A 19,932-nucleotide genomic window follows, 5' to 3' on the forward strand; every position below is an offset into this window, starting at 1 on the left:
CATCCCAGGATTCATTAACACAGGATCTCACAGAAGCAGCTCTCAGTTGATTTTGGGAGCTGTTTCCCTCAGGCCATTGTGTGCTCAACACTCTGTAAACCAAACACCGTGTAAGTCTATTGCCAAGGATTTTGTTTTTTATGTCACCTGAGTGTGTGTAAAATTTTCACTGAATCCAAACTCTATAATCCTAAGTGGCAGAAATGGACAACTCTAACATACCTGAATTGGTACATGAAGACCAATTTCCTGTATATGCATAGGCTGAGCTCCTTCAACAAGCTGTCTCTATTTTAACCCTGAGGAGACTTTAACATCCTTAAACTACTCCCTCAAGGACAGAGCACAAAGTAGTTTTCTTACTGATATGCAGTTGAAAAAGAAAGAACAGGATTAGGGGCTTGTGTGTCATTTGCCCTTCAATGAGAGTGATTAACAATCTTAGCAAAAATATCTACCCTTTCTCAAAAATAAACATATTGGTAGGTTTACATTACAAAAATCAACCACACAGTAAACATCAAATATGCACTGGGATGAAGCTGTATCAGTAGCTATATTCACCCAAGTTAGTGCATCACTGTAGTCACTCCAATTTATAGAAATATCAACAGTCAAAGTTGTCTCTGAATTCACTGTCATTTCTACATTAACTGCTGCCTCAATATTTAGGAATATATCATATACTTTGAAAACAGAGGTAACTAATTTACCAAAAAGTGTTTCCAGACATTCAGAGGTCCCTGGACTTGTGGTGAGTATTTGATATAAAAATACATCCCTGGAAGAAGAGGCACACTGAACTTATTACAAAGCCACTGCAATGCTTGACAATATCTGTCTCCCTGATCAGTTCACACAGCACATTTCTTTCCTGGAGGACAAGGAAACTATACTTAGAGAAAGAGGAAACAGAGAGGATGAGGCAACCCCAGCTTAACTCTCAGAGGGCTTCATCAAAGAAAATGTCCTTCCCACCCCCTTTCACATTTAGTTAGAAAGATATCACCCATATGCAAATCACCACCTAGATAACCAGATGAAATGACAGGGCACATTTATTTAAAATCAGGCTTATTCTGATTCTGGAGACATTTTCTGGGAGCCAAAGACATTATCCAAAAGAACATGAAAGCCTTGTGTTTCTTCCTGTTTCTGGTGGCAGCTTCCAGATGTAAGTGTCTCAGGATTCAGACATGAAAGTAATGGGGATGATGCATCTGAGCACAGGACTCACTATGGTTCTCTTTGTCCTCAGATGTCCTGTCACTGGTGCAGCTGAAGGAGTCAGGATCTGGCCTGGTGAAGCCCTTACAGACCCTGTCCCTCACCTGCTCTGTCTCTGGATCCTCTATAACAAGCAAAGATGTGAGCTGGATCCGCCAGTCTCCAGGAGAGGGGCTGTAGGGGGTTGGAGTAATATCGAGTGGTGGAAGCACAAAGTACAACCCAGCTCTTCAGTCATGACTCGTCATCATCAGAGACACCACCAAGAATGAAGTTTATTTAAAGCTGAGCAGCCTGAGCCCCAAGAACATGGCCACATATTACTGTGTGAGTGACACAGTGAGGGGAAGATAGGGTGAGCCCAGATGCAAACCATCCCTGAGGGCACAGGAGGGGCTGGGATGCAGGTGCACTCGGGACTACTAAGGGGTGCTCATGGTCCATCCCCAGGGGCAGGTGCAGAGGGGCTGGGAGGAGTTTCCTGGCCTTGACTGGGGTTCCCTCTTCCTGCTTCACAACATGTAAGCTCCAGATAATGGCCACTGCATCTTTTCTAAGCAAGTCCATGATCTGTCAAAGATTGAAGAAAGTAGAGGTTTTTTGTGTGTTTTTTAAAACTGTTGTTACAGGCATGTGTGTTCATATGTTTTTCCCTGCCATTTTTTTCTGAATTTGGATGGAAGTGTAAACAAAATGATCTTTCCACTGACTGTGTTTTTTTCTTAATCTTTTATAATTTCTGATTCTCTTATGTGGGATGTGATAATTATCAAACACACACAGCACTCAAGTTTTAAATGTATACATGAGAATATTATAGAAGACAAAACAGGCTCATGATGTTTGTTTATTTTTATCTTTTCCAGAAAGCATCTGTGATTCCATTTATAGTAAGCTCTCTTTCTTTAAATTAATATTCCTTGGGTATACTTTAATCAATTATTTATTTGTGAATTGTTTGGCACAAAATTTTCATGTGTTTTCATATTAATACAGTGACAAGCTCTGTATGTTTAGTTCTCTGTGGAGAAGGCAGGGTTACCTGGAAGAACAATGTCACCCCTCTAACCTACCTGCACAACCACAGCTTCACAGTCAATGCACAACATGGGGAGAAGTGGAAATATGTCACCCTTGACTTATACAGTTTGGCTTCAGCAAGATGTCCTCACAGTGATAAAATTTATCCCATGAGTGGATTTCATTTTCCTGCCTCCCTTATAGCACCTCTATCCACAGATTTTTAAAATGCCTCACACACCAGGTCCTATCATTGAAACATGCCTTCAATGCTCTCCTTAATCCCCAAATCCTGCCACAATCATGCCAAGTCCTGTTCAGTTCATGTTGCTGCCTCACCAACTTGAAACCAGGCTAGATATTGTATTAACTACTGTATTTATGAATTAATCTTTAAGTAATATTGAAGATTATAGCCAGGTTGCAATATGCTGCTTTCAATTCCTTTCATGATATAATAAGTTAGAAAGACCTATTCACAGATGAATGGATCAAAACTGGTCAAAATCCAGGTGAGGAAACTGAAGGTAAGTACTGCTGACCTGACCCCATTGCACAGGTGAGGCATGTCTGGGCAGGAACAGGGCACCTGGGGCTTCAGTAATCATGGTGCTTAGAGGTGAGGGCACACACAGGTCCTTTCTAAGTCTAATAGGGGATTGTACCACTCTTAGTTCTAATTAAAATACCTACCAACACTGACAACTTACTAAAATTTCACACATGAAGTTACAACTGAGGAATTGCATCAACAAAATGGAGAAGGTGACAAAAAACACCCTTCTTTCAATGATACTTCAAAAATTAACCATAATCTGTTATAAACAAAATGATCAGGAAATATGTATATTATATTATATCATATCATATCATGTCATATTATATTATATTATATATCATATTATATCATATTACATATAATATACTTATTATGTATTCCATGTAAAAGGAATTTATGTATGTAAACACACACACTAATACCTATATACAATCACAGGTAATAGTGGAACAATGACCGTATTCAGAGAGCCATCCTTGATCATTGGCCTCATCTGACACCCTGTGCAGTACATTTCCTGCCTGAAAATAAAGGAACAAGTGATTGGTGGTGGACCAGAGAGGGGAAGGACTGTGTTCTCCCATGGCTCACCCAGCATCCTTCTCCCAGGGTGCGCAAAAGAAAAGGACCCCCCCATCCCATTTCATTCTATTTAGAGAGTTACCTTCCAAATGCAAATCACCCCACAGGGAAACAGATGAAACCAAAACATACAATTACTTAAATTCAGGGTCCCCCTCAGTCTGGAAAATATTTCTGGGCATGATGTACCTCATCCACATGAACATAAAACCTTTTGGTTCTTCCTCTTTCTGGTGGCAGTTCCAGATGTGAGAATCTCAGAGATTCAGGTATGCAGGTATTGGGGATGATGCATCTGAGCATCATGTGTTTTTCCATGTCCTAAGGTGTCTTGTCACAAGTGCAGATTCAGGAGTCAGGACCTGGTCTGGTGAAGCCCTCAGAGATGCTGTCCCGCACCTGCTCTGTCTCTGGATTCTCCATCACATGTCCTTACTGCTGTGTTTGGATCCACCTTGAAGGAAGTGGTTGCAGTGGTTATCAAGAGTATGTAGTAATGTTGACAATGACTACAATCTTTTCCTCAAGAGCCTACTCTCTGCCACCAGAGACACACTGAAGAATCATTTTTCTGTTCAGCTGAGTTCCGTGGCTGCTGAGGACACAGCCCTGCTTTATTGTGTGAGAGAAACAGTGAGAGGAAGACAGGTTGAGCCCAGACACAAACCTCCCCATGCAGGAGTCAGCTGGGCTGCAGGGGGCACTCGGGACCACCCAGAGCAGGGACCAATGCCAGGCTCAGTTTCAAAGAATTTATGGTGAAACAGGAGATTCCTGCAATGATATACTGTTTAATCTTCTTAAAATCATGTAATTCCCTGAAATTCTGCATTATGTCTTTCCTAAGTAATAACAATAGTATCCAAGTTTCATGAACAGAAAGTTTATATGCAATGCTACTATATATTATATGGTATTTTGAACACAGACATATAAATTCATTTTCTTAATTCTGTTCTTCTGGATTAGGCTGGAATTCTAAATAACTTTTTATTCAACTAACACTCTGGCTTTGCAGAAATTCTGGAATTAATTTTCTCTCCTTGCTTTGCCCAGGGAAAATAGACTACTACAACTAATAGTAATAATAAAAATAAAATGTGAATTTGCACAATTCTTATATCAGAATGAGGGTGGATGACTTTATGATAGAATAATTTCATCTGAAATGAAAATTCAGCTGATAAATCCTTTTCTCAGACTGTGAACATATATATCTGTCCTTTCCCAGGCTATTAAGGTTCTTGGTCCACAGTCTTATTTCTCCACCACCACACAGCTTTCCATGACCTTTAGGGAAAGGAGGAGGAAGAGGAGACAACCTGGCATGGCATCTACTCTCATCAGCTCCCAGGAGTGCACTCATCCTCTTTCAGGCAGGGTTGACCAGGGTGTTTCTCATTGTCTCAGTCCATGGATAGTTTCAAATGAACACTGTATAAATGGAAACTTGCCACATGAACCATTGTGGTTCTGGCTTCTTTTACTAAATGCTATGCTTGGTAAAATCATGCATGTTGTTGTCTGAGGTATTAGTCCCTTTGTACTCTTTCTCCATAAAGCTTTTCAGTATGTGACTATGACATAAAATAAAATAATGCAAGTGGCTCATAATAGTATGAATAGTGTCGAAAGATGGCAACTTGGGAATTTTCCTTTACTAGATATTTTTGCCAGCATTACTGGAAGGAAAACCCAGAATCTTTCCCCTGAGCTCAAGTAACTATATGGCAATGAGTGGATGGGCAAGGTTGGACTCTCTTCCCTGATCCCTGCCTGCCCTATTTTAGCAGCTAAGTGTCCTGCCTCAGGAGCAGTGGCATATGAGTTTGAATCTGTACTCTTGCGACTACAGTGGATGGAGATCTCCAAATTTTGAGTGCAATGGGCAGAATTTTTCTAATCTATTGCTGAGGGCACATTTCAATTATGTGTACCTTCAGAAAGAATGATTAGAGGTAAGAAGATGGAAACATTGGTTTCTATCCAGATCTCATGCTGATTGTTCTGCATCTCAGGATTCCTATGGTCTTCATGTGGAAAGAGAGGATGGGGTTGTTGAGTAAACTACTCTTGACACATAACAACTGACAATTCAGGCTGCAAAGGAGTTTCTGAAAAGTATGATATTAGCAGACCACCCTCTCAATTTCAATATTTTTTTGATGCAGGGTCTAAGATGAGTTCTTATAAACAGTATATCAAAGGTCATACTTTTTAATCTATTTTACCATTCTGTAATTTTTATTGTAGAGTTCAATGCATTCACAATCAAAATGATTACTGTGATGTCAGGTCTTGAACCAGACACCTTTTCCTTTGGTTTTTAATTGTCAGAAATTTTACACACCCTTTTTCCTTTATGTTACTCTCACTAATATTCTCCAGTTCTGTGCCTTTCTACAGACATCTATTGTATGTCTTTTTTTCTCAGCCAGTAGAACTTCCTTTATTAATTCTTGCAGGGTACATCTCCTGTTAACAAATTCTCTCAGCATTTGTGAGTTTCTGAAAACTTTTACCTCTCCTTCAATTTTTAATGAGAATTTTGCTGGTTGAAGAATTCTTGGCTGAAAATTATTGTATTTTATGATCTTAAATACATCATACCACTGCCTTCTCACCTCCATGTTGTCTGTTAAATAGTCAGTAATAGTCTTATATGACTTCACATGTACAAGTTGAATTGCTTCTCTCTTCCTGCTTTCAGAACTTTCTCTTCAGCATTTGACATCTGATTAGTATATGACTTAGAGTATGTCTTCTAGGATTTATTCTATTTGGAGTTGATTGGTCCTCTTTGATTTGCATGTTTATACCGTTTAAAAAGATTACGGAGTTTTCTCCAACACTATTCTCAAATACACTGCCTAGTCCTTTACTTTTCTCTTTCTGGGACACCAATGATTCTCATATTTGTACACTTAATGTTGTCATTCATTTCTTGGAGATCCATTAATGCTTACATTTTTTTTAATCAGTAGTATTTTTGTGTGTACACATTCAATTGCAGTGACTTCAAATTCAGTTATTTTTTCTTCTTCTTCAAATATGTCCCCATGTTTCCGTATTATATTTTTAATTTTATCTACACTGCCCTTTAGTTTGATAAGATCTGCCTTTTTATTTACTCTTTCAATTTTTTCTTTATGTTCTTCTATAGTCTTCTTCATGTCCTTTAAGTAGCTATCCAAACAACAGATGTTGTTTTGAAGATTTCTATGTACTTGTTTGATTAATTGCTCCAGATTCTGTGACTCCTCCAATTTTTAAATTTTGTTGGCTCATGCACATGTACTTGGTCTTCAGATGCCTCATGAGTTTCTGTTGGCCTTGGTGCATTTTGCTTATTATGATAAGGTTATTTTGAAATGTACAGCATTATTTAAGCATTTACATATTTTGGCAGAATTTTAACTTCCTGGAGGACACTTTCCCTTTACTCCAAGAAGATGGGATTCTTGAGCCACATCTCATTCTCATGCCAGCTTTCCCCCAACTTAACCTATGTGCTGTGCAGTGTCCAAATCATGTGGAAATCCAACCAGCCTATCAGTTCTCTGTGTGCCCTGGTGACTGCTAGACATTTGGTTGAGTGGTCGCATGCACCTTGGCAAGGAGCCTGATTAAGGGTGCAGTGAGACTGGAAATTCCAGGGACTTCATTAGGGCCACTCTTGAGCTGTAGTGCTGCATAAGAGGGCCTGAGCTTCAGGGGATGCTTGGGATCACCAGGGAGTGCTCAGGAACCATCCCCATGTGTAGGTGCAGAGATGGGCTGGCAGGAGATTCCTGGCCTTTCCTGAGGTTCGCTCATCTTGTTTCATCCATGTAATCTTGTAACATATAAGCAATGCTGTTATGTATTCAAGATTCAAACTCAGTACAGGTCCCCAAGCTGATGTCTACGAAATTGAAAGTTTCTGTATTATGCTGTTTTTTAGTGGAATTTCTATAAATATTAATGCAGATTGAGTAGTGGTATTCAGGTCATTTCTACCTGAAATTTTTTTCTTCTAGCTTGTTCTATTACTCACAGAGAGGAATAAGGAATTCAAAAACTAAATTGTGGGTTTGTCTATTTCTCTTCTCAGCTCCATCAGTTTCAGTCATGTTCTAGTTGTCTGTTATTCTGCTAAACCATTTTCTTTTACCTGGGTCTTTGTTCTTACATCTCTCTCTGCTCCCACTGCTTCCCTACAATGTGTGTCATATTCCTGTGGTCTGACTTCTAGGGCTATTAATATTGACCTGGATCCCAGCTTGTGGCTCAGGCTGCGGCTCCTGCAGGCACTGGGGAAATGCTGACAGCACATCCTCACTCACTGTGGACTGAGGCCCTCTCCTCTCAGCTCTGTATGTGGACTCATTCAGGAAATGCATGTGACCACTGAGAGCCAAGAATACCGGTTATTAATGTTCAGACAAAACTGAATGTGGCTGTAGAATTGATTTATTGTATTGGTAAAGTAGGAAACTCCATTATACATGACTTTTTATGGAGCTGCTTATGGGATGCCTTACTGTACACCAACCTGTGCATAATCCTGGTCTTTGTGAATTGTGTCCTTGGGTCTCGACCTGGTGATTATATCCCCTACAAGATAAATAATGGTAGCATAAGATGTGAGTTCCATGTGGTCTTTCATCTTCTGGCACTCCATCTCACTCCCCTCTATCATCTATTTCTTTCTATTCTTTACATGGAGAAATTATTTTTATCCATTCTGGCAAATAATAATTGGAAGCAACATGCCCCTTTTTTCCTCATTGATTTAGGCATAAATCATGTGAACTTTAAGAACATTCCTTCCAAATTTAGAGTTCTTCATCCTGTGTGCTTCAGTTGGATTATGATCTAAGTACTTTATTTTATGAAAATATTTCCATTCCTGGTAAGACATGGTGTTTAATCAGAGAAGCATGTATCCCCAATTAAAATAGAAAATTGTGGATTATCTTTATGGTGACACCACAGTGTTCTATGGGCCCAGATGGTGTCATGAGTTCAGAATCAGATGGTCAAGGGAGTTTGTGCCATGTTGCCTGTCATGGGCTATAAGGAGAGGAGAAGTACATTTCAGGGCCACATTGAGGGTGGATCCCTCAGAGATTATTTTTTTCACAGGTTTGCTTCCTATCTTTTATTTTCTTAAAAATTTATGAAGAATTATAATGCAATCTCATTTAGTAAGAGTGCCACTTAAAATGCCCTTGTCAGGTCTTGGAGAGCTCTCATAAAGGAGTCATCTCCATGTAGGATATTGTCGGGGTTCCTGGGGGTCGATAGAGAAGAGTGGGAACTTTGAATTTGGACTAACAGGCACATTTTGTTGGAGAAAGCACTTTTTGCTCCATGGGAAACAGGATGTGTGGGCACTGTGGAATTTGCCTCCATGGCCTGGAAAGGTATTAATAGATATGATTCTGAAGTGTACTCTCTACCATGCTCTTATTTTTAATTTCTTTATACAGAGAGCCTTAATCAATATCATCAGTTTTAGTGGCCTCCTTCATGGCAGTAGCTGACTTAATAAACCTTTTGCCATGCCAGAGGGTCCATGAGTGCTTTCCCCATAATCTGAGGATCAGGGACATTCACTGTGACAGAGGCAAAGGCAGCAGCAGCAGAGACATTTTCTGGTGTCCAGAGGAGCCACCTGCTTTTAGACCTTAGCATTCAAAATATTCAAACTTCCTCTTCTTTAGAGTAACTGCTTCTGCTTCAATACAAGCTACCACCAGATGGAGCCACATAACATGTGGAGTGTAGTATTTCCACTTACTGCCATGTAAAACTGTGGACAGGTTGAATCACACAACTAATTGTTCAGAGGGTCAGAGGTATTAACTTGTACCCAGCATTACTCAGAGCTTATGCTGGAATCATTCTAAGAATACAGATGTGTTGATATTCCAACATATATGCCCAAGGACCCATAAAGGAGAATACTGTTTCCCCATCCCTACATAATGTCATGATTTATTGAGAAATCCACCTTAGCTTTGGTACATCTATAACAGAGGTTCATTAGAACTCAGAAAATGCATCACAAAATAGCTCAGCTCAGAGTTCATGCTGGTCCTCAGGCAGCAGAGCCAGTTAGCCACCAAAATCAGAGAAGGAAGCCTGGGTGTGGGTATCATCATCTAGGAAACCTGTCACCAGTTGCATTATTGGTGAGCACATCATAAAAACAAGATGGACCTGTATACACCAACATTTAGGTTGAATATTGAGACTGATGGCATTAGATTCAGGGAGTGTGGAGACTTGTAAGCTGTCAGCATGGATTGTGGAGGCTGCAGGTTGTCTCCGTCTGTGCCCAGCATTATGTCTCCTGAAGGCAGGGCTGCACCAAGGATCCCTCCCTGCTGTGAGGGGATTTGATGTCCTGAATCAGAGGGATGCATCATCCTGTGTAGGTGTTGCTGGGGATTCACTAATATGTGAGTCCACTGTGGCTGAGTCTCTAAAGACAGAAAAATATTGAAACAGTTGGTCAATATGTCTATATTTGCAAAAAGAACATAACCTTAAAGATTGTGTTCTGGTAACCTTGTAGACTTATTTTATTATTTTCTTTTCTTTTACAGTATCTTCTTAAGTTATCATGATTTATTCTAGACCGTAAGGATTTCCAAAAAGATTTAAATCAAATTGATAATTTTGTAAAATATATGTCAGTAATGGAGAGGTAAATTGGTTGATTTTGCTTTAGGTTTGTCAATAGGATTTTCAAAATGTGCAATTTTTTAATAAATATTTTTCCAATAATTGAATATTGTATATTCTGCTTTTACTTACAACTCCACTGATTTCCTGCATTAAACTTTGCATTTTTTGAGATTGTTTTCTTATGGTGTTCTTTTGATTCCTAGGTATGTGATATTTTTGAAACATTTGTCAGGTGGTAGGACTTTGTTTTAAAATTATGTCTTTGTTGATGATATAAAGATATACAACTGATTGTGTGTTTCTTATAATCTTGTCTGCAGGATAATTAACAAGGCTTATTACTCTTGTTACATTACTGAACTACTTTAATAATTCTCTTGAGTTTTCTGTAGTTTTTCTATTTCCATTATGTGAACAGGAATATGTTACAAGTAAATAATGCATTTTCCATTTCTATTTTGCCATTTCTGAATTTCTGATTCCTTTACTTTCAACATATTGAATATTTTGCATCTTAAAAGCCATGCTTGTCACATTCATGACTTCTCTGTCATGCTTTAATTATTTACCATTTGAAGTATGACCTCTATTTGTAGATAGTTTTATTTAATTAAATGTCAACCACTATTCCTCTTTTTGATAAATACATGACATTTCCCTTAACTAGATGAATTTGTTCTGTTGAATTTTAAATGTTAAAATTAAAGGACTGAGATGACTGTATAAAAATGTAGCTTATGAGGAGTGACAATGGGATTGGGAAAGCCATAAAGACCACACTCCCCTTTGTCTAGTTTATGGATGGTTGAGTAAAAAATGGGGGAAGGAAACAAACAGACAAAGGCACCCAGTGTTCTTTTTTACTTTAATTGCTCTTTTTCACTTTTATTACTATTCTTGTTATTCTTTTGTGTGTGGTAATAAAGGTGTCAGGGATTGATTTTGGTGATGAATGTAGAACTATGTATTGGTACTATGAGCAATCAAATGAACAATTTGTTTTGTATGACTGCGTGGTATGTGAATATATCTCAATAAAAGGAATATAAAAAAAAATTAAAGCACTGTAGTATTATCTATAGAAATAACTGGTAGTTATATATTATTATTTTTATAGATAATCCATTTCATTTCTGAATATTCCTTTAGGTTTTCTACAGCTAACCCCATGAGATTCATAGATCTGTAATTCCCTTTTCTTCCTACAACTTTGCTAGTTTTCTGGATCAAAGTTATTCTGATTTCATGAATATTTCCTTATTTTCATTTTATAGAAAGTTTGTGTAAGCTCTGTGGCACAGCTAAGAAATACATAAGCTTGTTTAATATTATAAGGGACATATATAAAATGTAGAAATCAAGAGGGTAATAATGCTCAATGGATATTTAAAAACTGAACACACTCATGTGACCAGCCTGGAGACCAAGAAATCTACTATCATCAGCTCCCAGTGGTTCCCTCATTCTCCTTCAGGTAGGGCTGACCAGTGTGTTTATCCTGGTACAACCCAAGGAGAGTTTTATATGAACACTACAAATGAATACTTGCCACATGCTTTATTGTGGGTCTTGCTCCTTTAGCTAAATGTTATGTTTGGTAAAATCCTGCATGTTGTTGTGTATGGTTTTAATCCCTTTGTACTCTTTCCTGTAAATCTTTTCAGTTTGTGACTATGACATAAAATGAAATAATGCCAGTTAATTGAAATTTATAATCATTGCTAAAATGAATTTTGACTCATTCATTGCTCATAAAAATAAGAGTTGTCTCCAAAGACTATGATTTGGCAACCTTCCTTTCCTAGATATTTTTTTGTGACCAGTTCTCAAAGGAAATCCCAGCATCTTTCCCCTGAGCTCAGGTAACTACAGGGCAATGAGTGGATGGGAAGTGATGGACCCTCTTCCCTGGTCCCTGCCTGCCCTGTTTTAGCAGATAAGTATCCTGCCTCATTGGCATATGAGATTGAGTCTGTATGCTTGTGAGTATAGTAGATGGAGAGCTCCATATTTTCAGTGGATATGCAGAGTTTGTTTCCATCCTATTTCTGTGGGAGCATTTCAGGCTCTGTTTGCCTATAGAGAGAATGATTGGAGCTAACATGATGGAAACAGTGGTTTCTGTCCAGATCTCATGCTGATTGTTCTACACCTCAGGACTCCTAGATCTTCATGTGGAAAGAAAGGATGGGGTTGATGAGTAAAGTACATTTGATAAATAACAACTGACAATTCAGGCTGCAAAGGAGATTCCAGGCAGAATCCATGATTTCATTGTCAAGAAAACCCTCCACATCATCAGGGTCATAAGACAACATCAGTCTTCTCACCTCTGTGTCCTTGTGTTCCCATTCTTTTCACAGAACAAAATATTTAGTTTTTTGTTATTTGGAAGGCTATTTGGAATATTTTCACTGCATAAACCATTGGCAGGACAGAAAAGTAACTGAAGAATGCCCCAGCCAAAGCAGCCTGTCTACCCACACCATCCCCTAGAGGTCACCATCATCTACCCAATCCTGTACAGCTCATCTCCTGAGTGATTTCATTAGGAACCCTCCCTGAGAAACATCTTGAAATGTGCTGCTCCCAACTCCCTTCAGATATGACACGTATACTCTTTTTTATAGGAAAACTGAAAAGGTTCAGTGCAGTGCACATCTCCTGATCATTCAAGATTTATTGTCTCTTTAACTCATTTTAATTTGAACAATCTGACAGGTTTCTCCACAATTAGTCTCTTCCTTTGTCACATGGCACCCTTCTCTCTATCTGTATTTGCCTCAATAATCTGTAACTCTTTCCAAATACCTCTCCTCATAAGGATTCTCTTAATATATGATTAGGGCAGTATATAGGTGTGGCCTAATCCAGTTTGCCCACAACATAAGTTACAACATCTTCAAAGATCCTATTTACAAATGTCTTCACAGTCATAGAACTGGAGGTTAGGAGATGAATGCGTCTTCAGGGGTCATGGCTTAATACATAACCATGGGGCCTCTGGACACTAAAAGCCTGGTCCTTCCCATGTATGAATTACTCTCACAGCATTACAACATCCCCAGTACCTTATGCCATTTCAGTAACAAATCTACATAAAAATGTCATATACATCATGTATGGTCATTTTCCATCAAGGGAAAGATTCCTCTCTGTCTTTGGAAATGGGAAACCTAGAAAAGAAGACACATGCTTCCAAAATACAGGTGTGGCAAAAGCATGGAAAAGACATCTCCCATGAAGAGTGAAGAAATTTGAAGGCAAAAAAAGAGTTCATAGTTCCTAAGCATGTACAAACCAAAAAAAAAAAAAAAGACACATTCTGCTAGATTGCAAGGCTTGAGAGTAAAGTGTGGCTGGATGGTTTTCCTCCCATCCAGCTGGAGCAGCTGCCCCACACTATCCACACACCTGCATGGTGGCCACTTTCTCCATGAAATCTTTATTTTTCTTTTTTTATAATGAAATCATTATATTGAAACATGCTTGTCCATATCAAATATTAAAATTAATATTTAATTTTGAACATATTTTTAAATTCTACGTGCATACTTTTGAATATCTAAGTTACATGTTAAACAGCTGAATACATTGTACTCACACTTCAGATCTTTAAACACCAAGAATCTATTAGTATGCCTACACCTACAGGACAAATTTGGATAGAGGTCTTACATAATTTTTAAGCTCACTTTAAGAGCACCAATCATCACAAATCATTTTTTGCATTTTATTCACAAACACTGATACAACTTGTTTATGTTAAAACAAATATTTTCTTTACAAATGAATGTGTATTAAAGTAGTTTAACTGAGTGGGCTTTTTTCCAATCTGTTTGTTAAATAATCTATTTTCACAATATCTAAATCTACTTTCCAGCAATCTTTTCCATTATTACCACCAGCTACTTTTCCAAATTATTAGAACAGTTTTTTTTTAAAAGAGAGAAATCACCAAATTCCAGTCCATACATCTTACAGATATCTTACATCTAATACACAAAGCTTTACAGTTCATGCAATTGGCAGTGTCTAAAAAATAAGTTACTAAATCTCAAAAACATTTAGATATCCATGTAAACACAGTGTCTTCTAAATTTTTGTAAGAAAAGTAATCTGTAAACATCTTTACCTTTAGAGTTCATGCTTTATCATTTGCTGTGGTCATTGTGGAAACACTGCATATGACATGATGACCATTTGTGAAGTGGTCCATCTTTGCAAAAATATTACATACCAGGGGTAAAGGACAAGTCTTAGAATTTTCATGTGTTACAAATTCATGAAATCAACTTCTGTATTTAAAAGCATAAAACAAAGACTACTGGAGTCCAAAACTGTTGTCACTGAGTATTTCTAAATATGAGCCAACAGTACTACTACACTAAAAATTTCCAAAAATAAGGCCTCTGAAATAAATATTTCCATTCTTTAAAAAAAAGACATAATATATGTACATCACATGGTCAGTGAATTTACAAAAGACATCAGTTATGTATCTGAAGTAAAATGACCTAGGTTTTGCTTCTGTCAACATCCTCTTTTGTTCTTAGGGCATTTTCTGGTTATGCACATGACAATGGCCACTATGATGGCAATCTGTACAGCTCCAATAATTGCTGCAATAAGAACATGAGTGAGCATTTGCCTACTCAGCACTACATAGAGAATACTAAAATCTGTCTTTTCACAGTGCTGTCCAGTGTAGCCTGATTCACATCTACAAGAAGCCTTCTGAGTGGAATAGGTGAATTCACATTTTCCATGGATGCAGTAACCATTGAGGTTTTCAGGGCAAGGCATGTGGTTTCCCATATAAACATCTTCTCTTTGATCACCAGCATCTTTCACGTCTGGTCGATACTGTAGTCCAACATCTTTCTTCCCCAACAAACTTGTGTCATCTGTGTCTGTACAATGTCCAACATGCCATATATCAATTTGTTCTTGCTTTATACAAGATGCTTCCTGCACAAAACAGGGGTTGTTATAGGAGCTCCCATCAGAAGCACACACAGGATTAAAACTGTATCCACTGCAATCTACATTATACACACCCAACATTTTCTGCATCTTCATCACACTCGGCTTTGTATTTGCAAAGTCCACGCTTGGAGTCTTTTCTGTCAACTTTTGTCGCTGATCCGTCTTCTTCTCCTCCAGATCCAGAGCCATTATCAAAGTAGCATGGTCCTCTCCTTACTACTGTTATCTCTTTCTGCTGCTTACAACCAGCCCTTGTGAGAAAACATTCGTTTTGATAAGTGCTCCCATTTGATCCACAGATGGGAATGTAATTTGTATGGCACTAAAATTGGCATGCAATTCAAACCACCTCCGTCTTCTTTACAGACTCCTCCGTATTTACCTGATGATTCATCAAACTTTTGCATCAGACTCCCTGACATTTAATTCTGAGTAGTAGATGGTCTTGCCTTTACCGCTGGGACAGTCCCCGCCGCCACCGTCTCCCCAGGGCTGGTTGGACGCGCGGGTCCGGGGCAGAGAGAAGGCGAAGAGCAGAAGCACTGACGTGTAGCAGCAGACGGCGAGCGGGGGCGCGATGGGCAGCGGGAGCTGCGCCTCAGCGGCCAAGGCGGCCATGGCTAGCGCCCCTGGACGGCAGGAAGCGCGGGGAGGGAGCGCAGGCCCGGGACATCCAGCCGCGCGCGGGGAGCCCCACGTCGCCAACGCTGATGATGCCGCAGGGCCAGGGAGCGGCCGCTCAGCATCCCCCCCGGCCGCCCGCAGCGCCCACCAGGCCCCGGCCCGCCGCGCTCAGGACCGAGTCAGGGGTTCCCGCGCCTGTGAAGGGCGCGGGCGCGAGAGGGGCGCACCCGTGTGGGGGACACAGAGGCTGGGAGCGAGCACGCGCGCGGAGGGCGGGGGTCGCGAGGCAGGCGGGCGGTCCCGGGCAGGCCTAGACCCTCGCTCCCCTCCTCGCCTTCCCTTTGTGTCTGTGGCCTTCACCACCGCGTCACAAAGACCCCGGACCGCCTGGTGAGGGGCGCGTGAGGGGCTTCTCCCTGAACTCTTTGGTGGCAACCAAGACTTCACTGAAACTTAAGGAGCTGTTCCTACTCTCTACAAACACCAGGCTTCGGAGCACATGGGCGACAGTCACCAGGGTTAAAGTCCCACTCTGTCTGAACACCATGATGGGCCTGCCCTTTCCAAAAGCTGGGGCAGCAGCACTTCTCTTTTAGTCCCTGTTGGTCTCTTCAGCCCAGTTTTTTTTGTAGTTTGATTTTCATAGACAATTATGTGACTTTTAAGTATAGGTGATTAACCCGTCATGAGGGTGGGCATCACCCAGTCACTGAGGCCATAGAGCAAGACTCACTTTCTACTACTCTCTGAGGTGGAATCTTGCCAGACTCATCTATTTGGATTTTACACTCAAGACTTTAACATAAACTCTTACCAGAATTTCTAACCTTCTGACTCCGCTATGGAATTCCAACAATAATAATTATGACAATTCTATGAGTCAATTCCTTAAAATAAATCATATAATACACACACACACACACACACACACACACACGCAAACTTGTAATGCATACATGCATAAATAGAGATATCCTGTTGATTTTGTCACTTTGGAGAAACCTGACTAAAACAAAATTTGTAAGAGCAGGACTTTTAGAGGAACCCAATCCTAAGGATGAGTTTTCTGGATTAATTCAAGGGTCGTTAGAAGTCCATTCTTTAATCTGATTAGTTTTAAAGGCACTAACAAATTTATTTCCAGTGATAGATGGGACATTGGTAGAAAATGGTGTGAGGTTGAAATACAGACATGAAAAAATATCACCACAGGACACTTCTAATAAAATTTTTTTATAAGGCAAATTTCAGAGGGAACATGTGCTAGATACATTGTAACATTTGTGCCTAACTCTCATTATGTTTATATTGTGGAAAAATATTTATAATATGGAAAAATTATAAATGTTTCCACAAATCTAAAGGAAATCTTGATTAAAGTAAAGGAAGATATAATGGTAGCATTGTAACAATAATTAATATAAATAAATAAATAGATATTTTAAAAGTACCAAATATAAATTCTGCAGATGAAATGTCTCAAAAGTGAAATTAAAATAAATAACTACACATGTTCAAACACAGATTGTAATAACAGTATTATCAGAATTATTAGAATGACTAGTTGGGGGTGAGATTTCTGCCAACATTATAGCAATAATTATAATCACAAAGAACACTTTAAATAATTTTATGAAAAATTTGAAAGATTAGAAGAAATGGAAAAATTCCTAGATATATAAAGAATAATAAAACTGAATTCAAATTAAGCAATCTGATTAGACATAGCATATTATATGCAAGGAGATTATATCAGTAATCCCAACCACACAGAAAGAAAGCAAAAGTGAATACAGTTTCACATCAGTAGTCTACCTATCATTGAAGAAGAATTAATCACAATTATTTACAACTATTGCAAAAATAGAAGAGAAATGAACACTGTGAATGCTTCCTGACTCATTCTCTACGGCCCATATTTGGTGAAAGTAAAACCAGAAAAATTCATCTGAACAAAGGGGACAACAAACTAATAGCTTCCTATGAACATGGGAACAAAACCCTCAACAAAACCCAAGATAGAAAAATTCAGTACCATATACAATAATTATGTGCTACTGACAAATGCTATTTATCCCAGGGATGTAAGGTTGATTTATCACACATCAATCAATTAACAAAATACTTTAAATCAAAAGAATAAAAAGTAAAATCACATGAACATCTCATTAGACTGTAAAATACCATTAAATCCAGCATCCTCTTATGAGAAAAGCTCTCAACAATGTTTGAATCAAAGAAACTTTCTCAACCCTTTAAAGGGTATTTACAAAACAACTGACAGCTAACATCATTCTTAACGCTGAAATGTTTTTTTTTTTTTTCCCAAAGATTAACAAGAGAAGGTTTCAGTGGTAGCCACTTGCATTCAACATTGTACTAAAGATTATAGCCAGTGCAATTAGGGAGGAAAAAGAAATCAGATGAATACTGATTGCAAATAAGAAGTAACATGATCTCATTTCAAAGTGTATATAATCACATATTTAGAAAATCCAATGGATTCCACAAATATCTATTTGAAATAGTAACTGAGTATAGCAGGTTATCTGAAATCAAGATTAATTTACAAAAGTTGGTAGTATGTCTATCCACTGGCAATGAAAACTCCAAAAATTAAATTAAAATAAGTATTTAAAAGAGCATCAAGGAATAAAATGATAAATACTTATGAATAAATTTAATAAAATGTACTTAATTTGTAATATGATATCTATAGTACATTGATGAATTAATTTTGGCATGACTTAAAACATATTTCATGTTAATGTAACAGAATACTTAACAATCAAATGATATTACACCCAAAGCAATCTACCATTTTAACGGAATTTTTACAGTATTTTCTGCTGATTTTTTTATACAAACAAGAAATTGATCTTACAAATCAGATGTGAGAAAGCAGTGATAGCCAAAACATAATATAAATGAAAGATATAATAGGAGGTTTTTCACTTGCCAGTGTCAACTTTATTACAACCCAAAGTTTTTCTTTTTAAGGAAATGAGTAGCTGAAATAAGGATAGACATACAGATGAATTGAATGGAGTTCAGAGTCCATAAATGAATCCATTTACCTATGAACAACTATTTTGACACTGGTGCCAAAAACATTCCGTGGATAAAGATATGTTTTTTAACAAATTTTGCTGGAAAAACCAGATAGACATATAGATAGATAGGAATTTTTTCCTGTGCTTTGCATTATACACAGAATAAACTCAATGTTTCGCAGCCATAAATAAACCAGGAAAATCTCTAAATCTATTCAAGGAAAACAGAGAGGCAAATCTTCATGACCTGATTTGCAAGTATTCAAATAATTAATCAAAAAATTATGATATGACCCTGCTAAGCTACTTCTATAGATATATACCCCAATGATGAAAACATGGATTCAAACATATATTTGCACATCAGTGTTCAAAGTAGAGTTAATCACAATACCCGAAATGTAGAATACATCCCTGTGTCCATCAACAGATGAATGGATAAAGAAACTGTGAGATATATACACAATGGATCCTTATTCACTTGTACAAGGGAAGAATTCTGATATACGCTAAACATGGATGAACCTTGAAATGAGTTTCGAAAAATTGGGCCAATACACAAGAAAAATATTGTATAATTTCAACTGCATGAAATGCCTAAAGTAAGCAAATCATAGATACAGTAAGTAAATAAGTGGTTACCTGATTCATGAGCAAATGGGGATTATGTTCTTAACACAGAATTTGATTTCAGGTAATGAAAAATATATGATGATATTTGGTGGTGATTTTAGCTAGAAATTGTAAATTTAGTAAATATACCTCAATTGTATACATGAATGTGATTAACCTGGAAAAATGCAAAATAACTGATTTTAAAAAATGAAGTATTAATACATTGAAGAATGAATCTTGGATATATTATGAATCTTAAAGATGCCTGTCAAGAATGTCCACACAATGTGTGATTTCTTTCATATGAATGGCAAGCATGTTGAAATCTATAAAGAGAGAAAGTTCCTTATGTGTTAATTAGGGCAAGATGGGAAAAGGAAGGATAGAAAGATGATACATAGAGATTATATGGTTCATGTTAGAAGTGATGAAAACTTTAATTTTGACTCTGGTGTTGGTGGCTCTTCTTTGTGAATATAACTTAAAATATTGAATTATATGACTAGGTGTGAATATTTTGGTATATGATTTTTGATTCTTTAAGGCTTATAAAAAGAAGAACAATCATGGGCTGGAGAGAATGGA

General features: G+C 38.0%; 1 pseudogene and 1 gene segment (V, D, J or C); one reads left to right on the plus strand and one right to left on the minus strand.

Annotated features, from left to right (window-relative positions):
* Positions 1 to 1,012: 1,012 nt before the first annotated feature.
* LOC119516012 overlaps positions 1,013 to 19,932 on the plus strand; it is a 64,353-nt gene continuing 45,433 nt past the window's right edge. The window contains 1 exon segment of the V gene segment in view: positions 1,013 to 1,174. Within this exon segment, the coding sequence occupies positions 1,129 to 1,174 (46 nt within the window).
* On the minus strand, positions 14,561 to 15,673 carry LOC119515536 (annotated as a pseudogene).

The sequence above is a fragment of the Choloepus didactylus genome, chromosome 19, assembly GCF_015220235.1.
Source record: "Choloepus didactylus isolate mChoDid1 chromosome 19, mChoDid1.pri, whole genome shotgun sequence".
Taxonomy (NCBI): domain Eukaryota; kingdom Metazoa; phylum Chordata; class Mammalia; order Pilosa; family Megalonychidae; genus Choloepus; species Choloepus didactylus.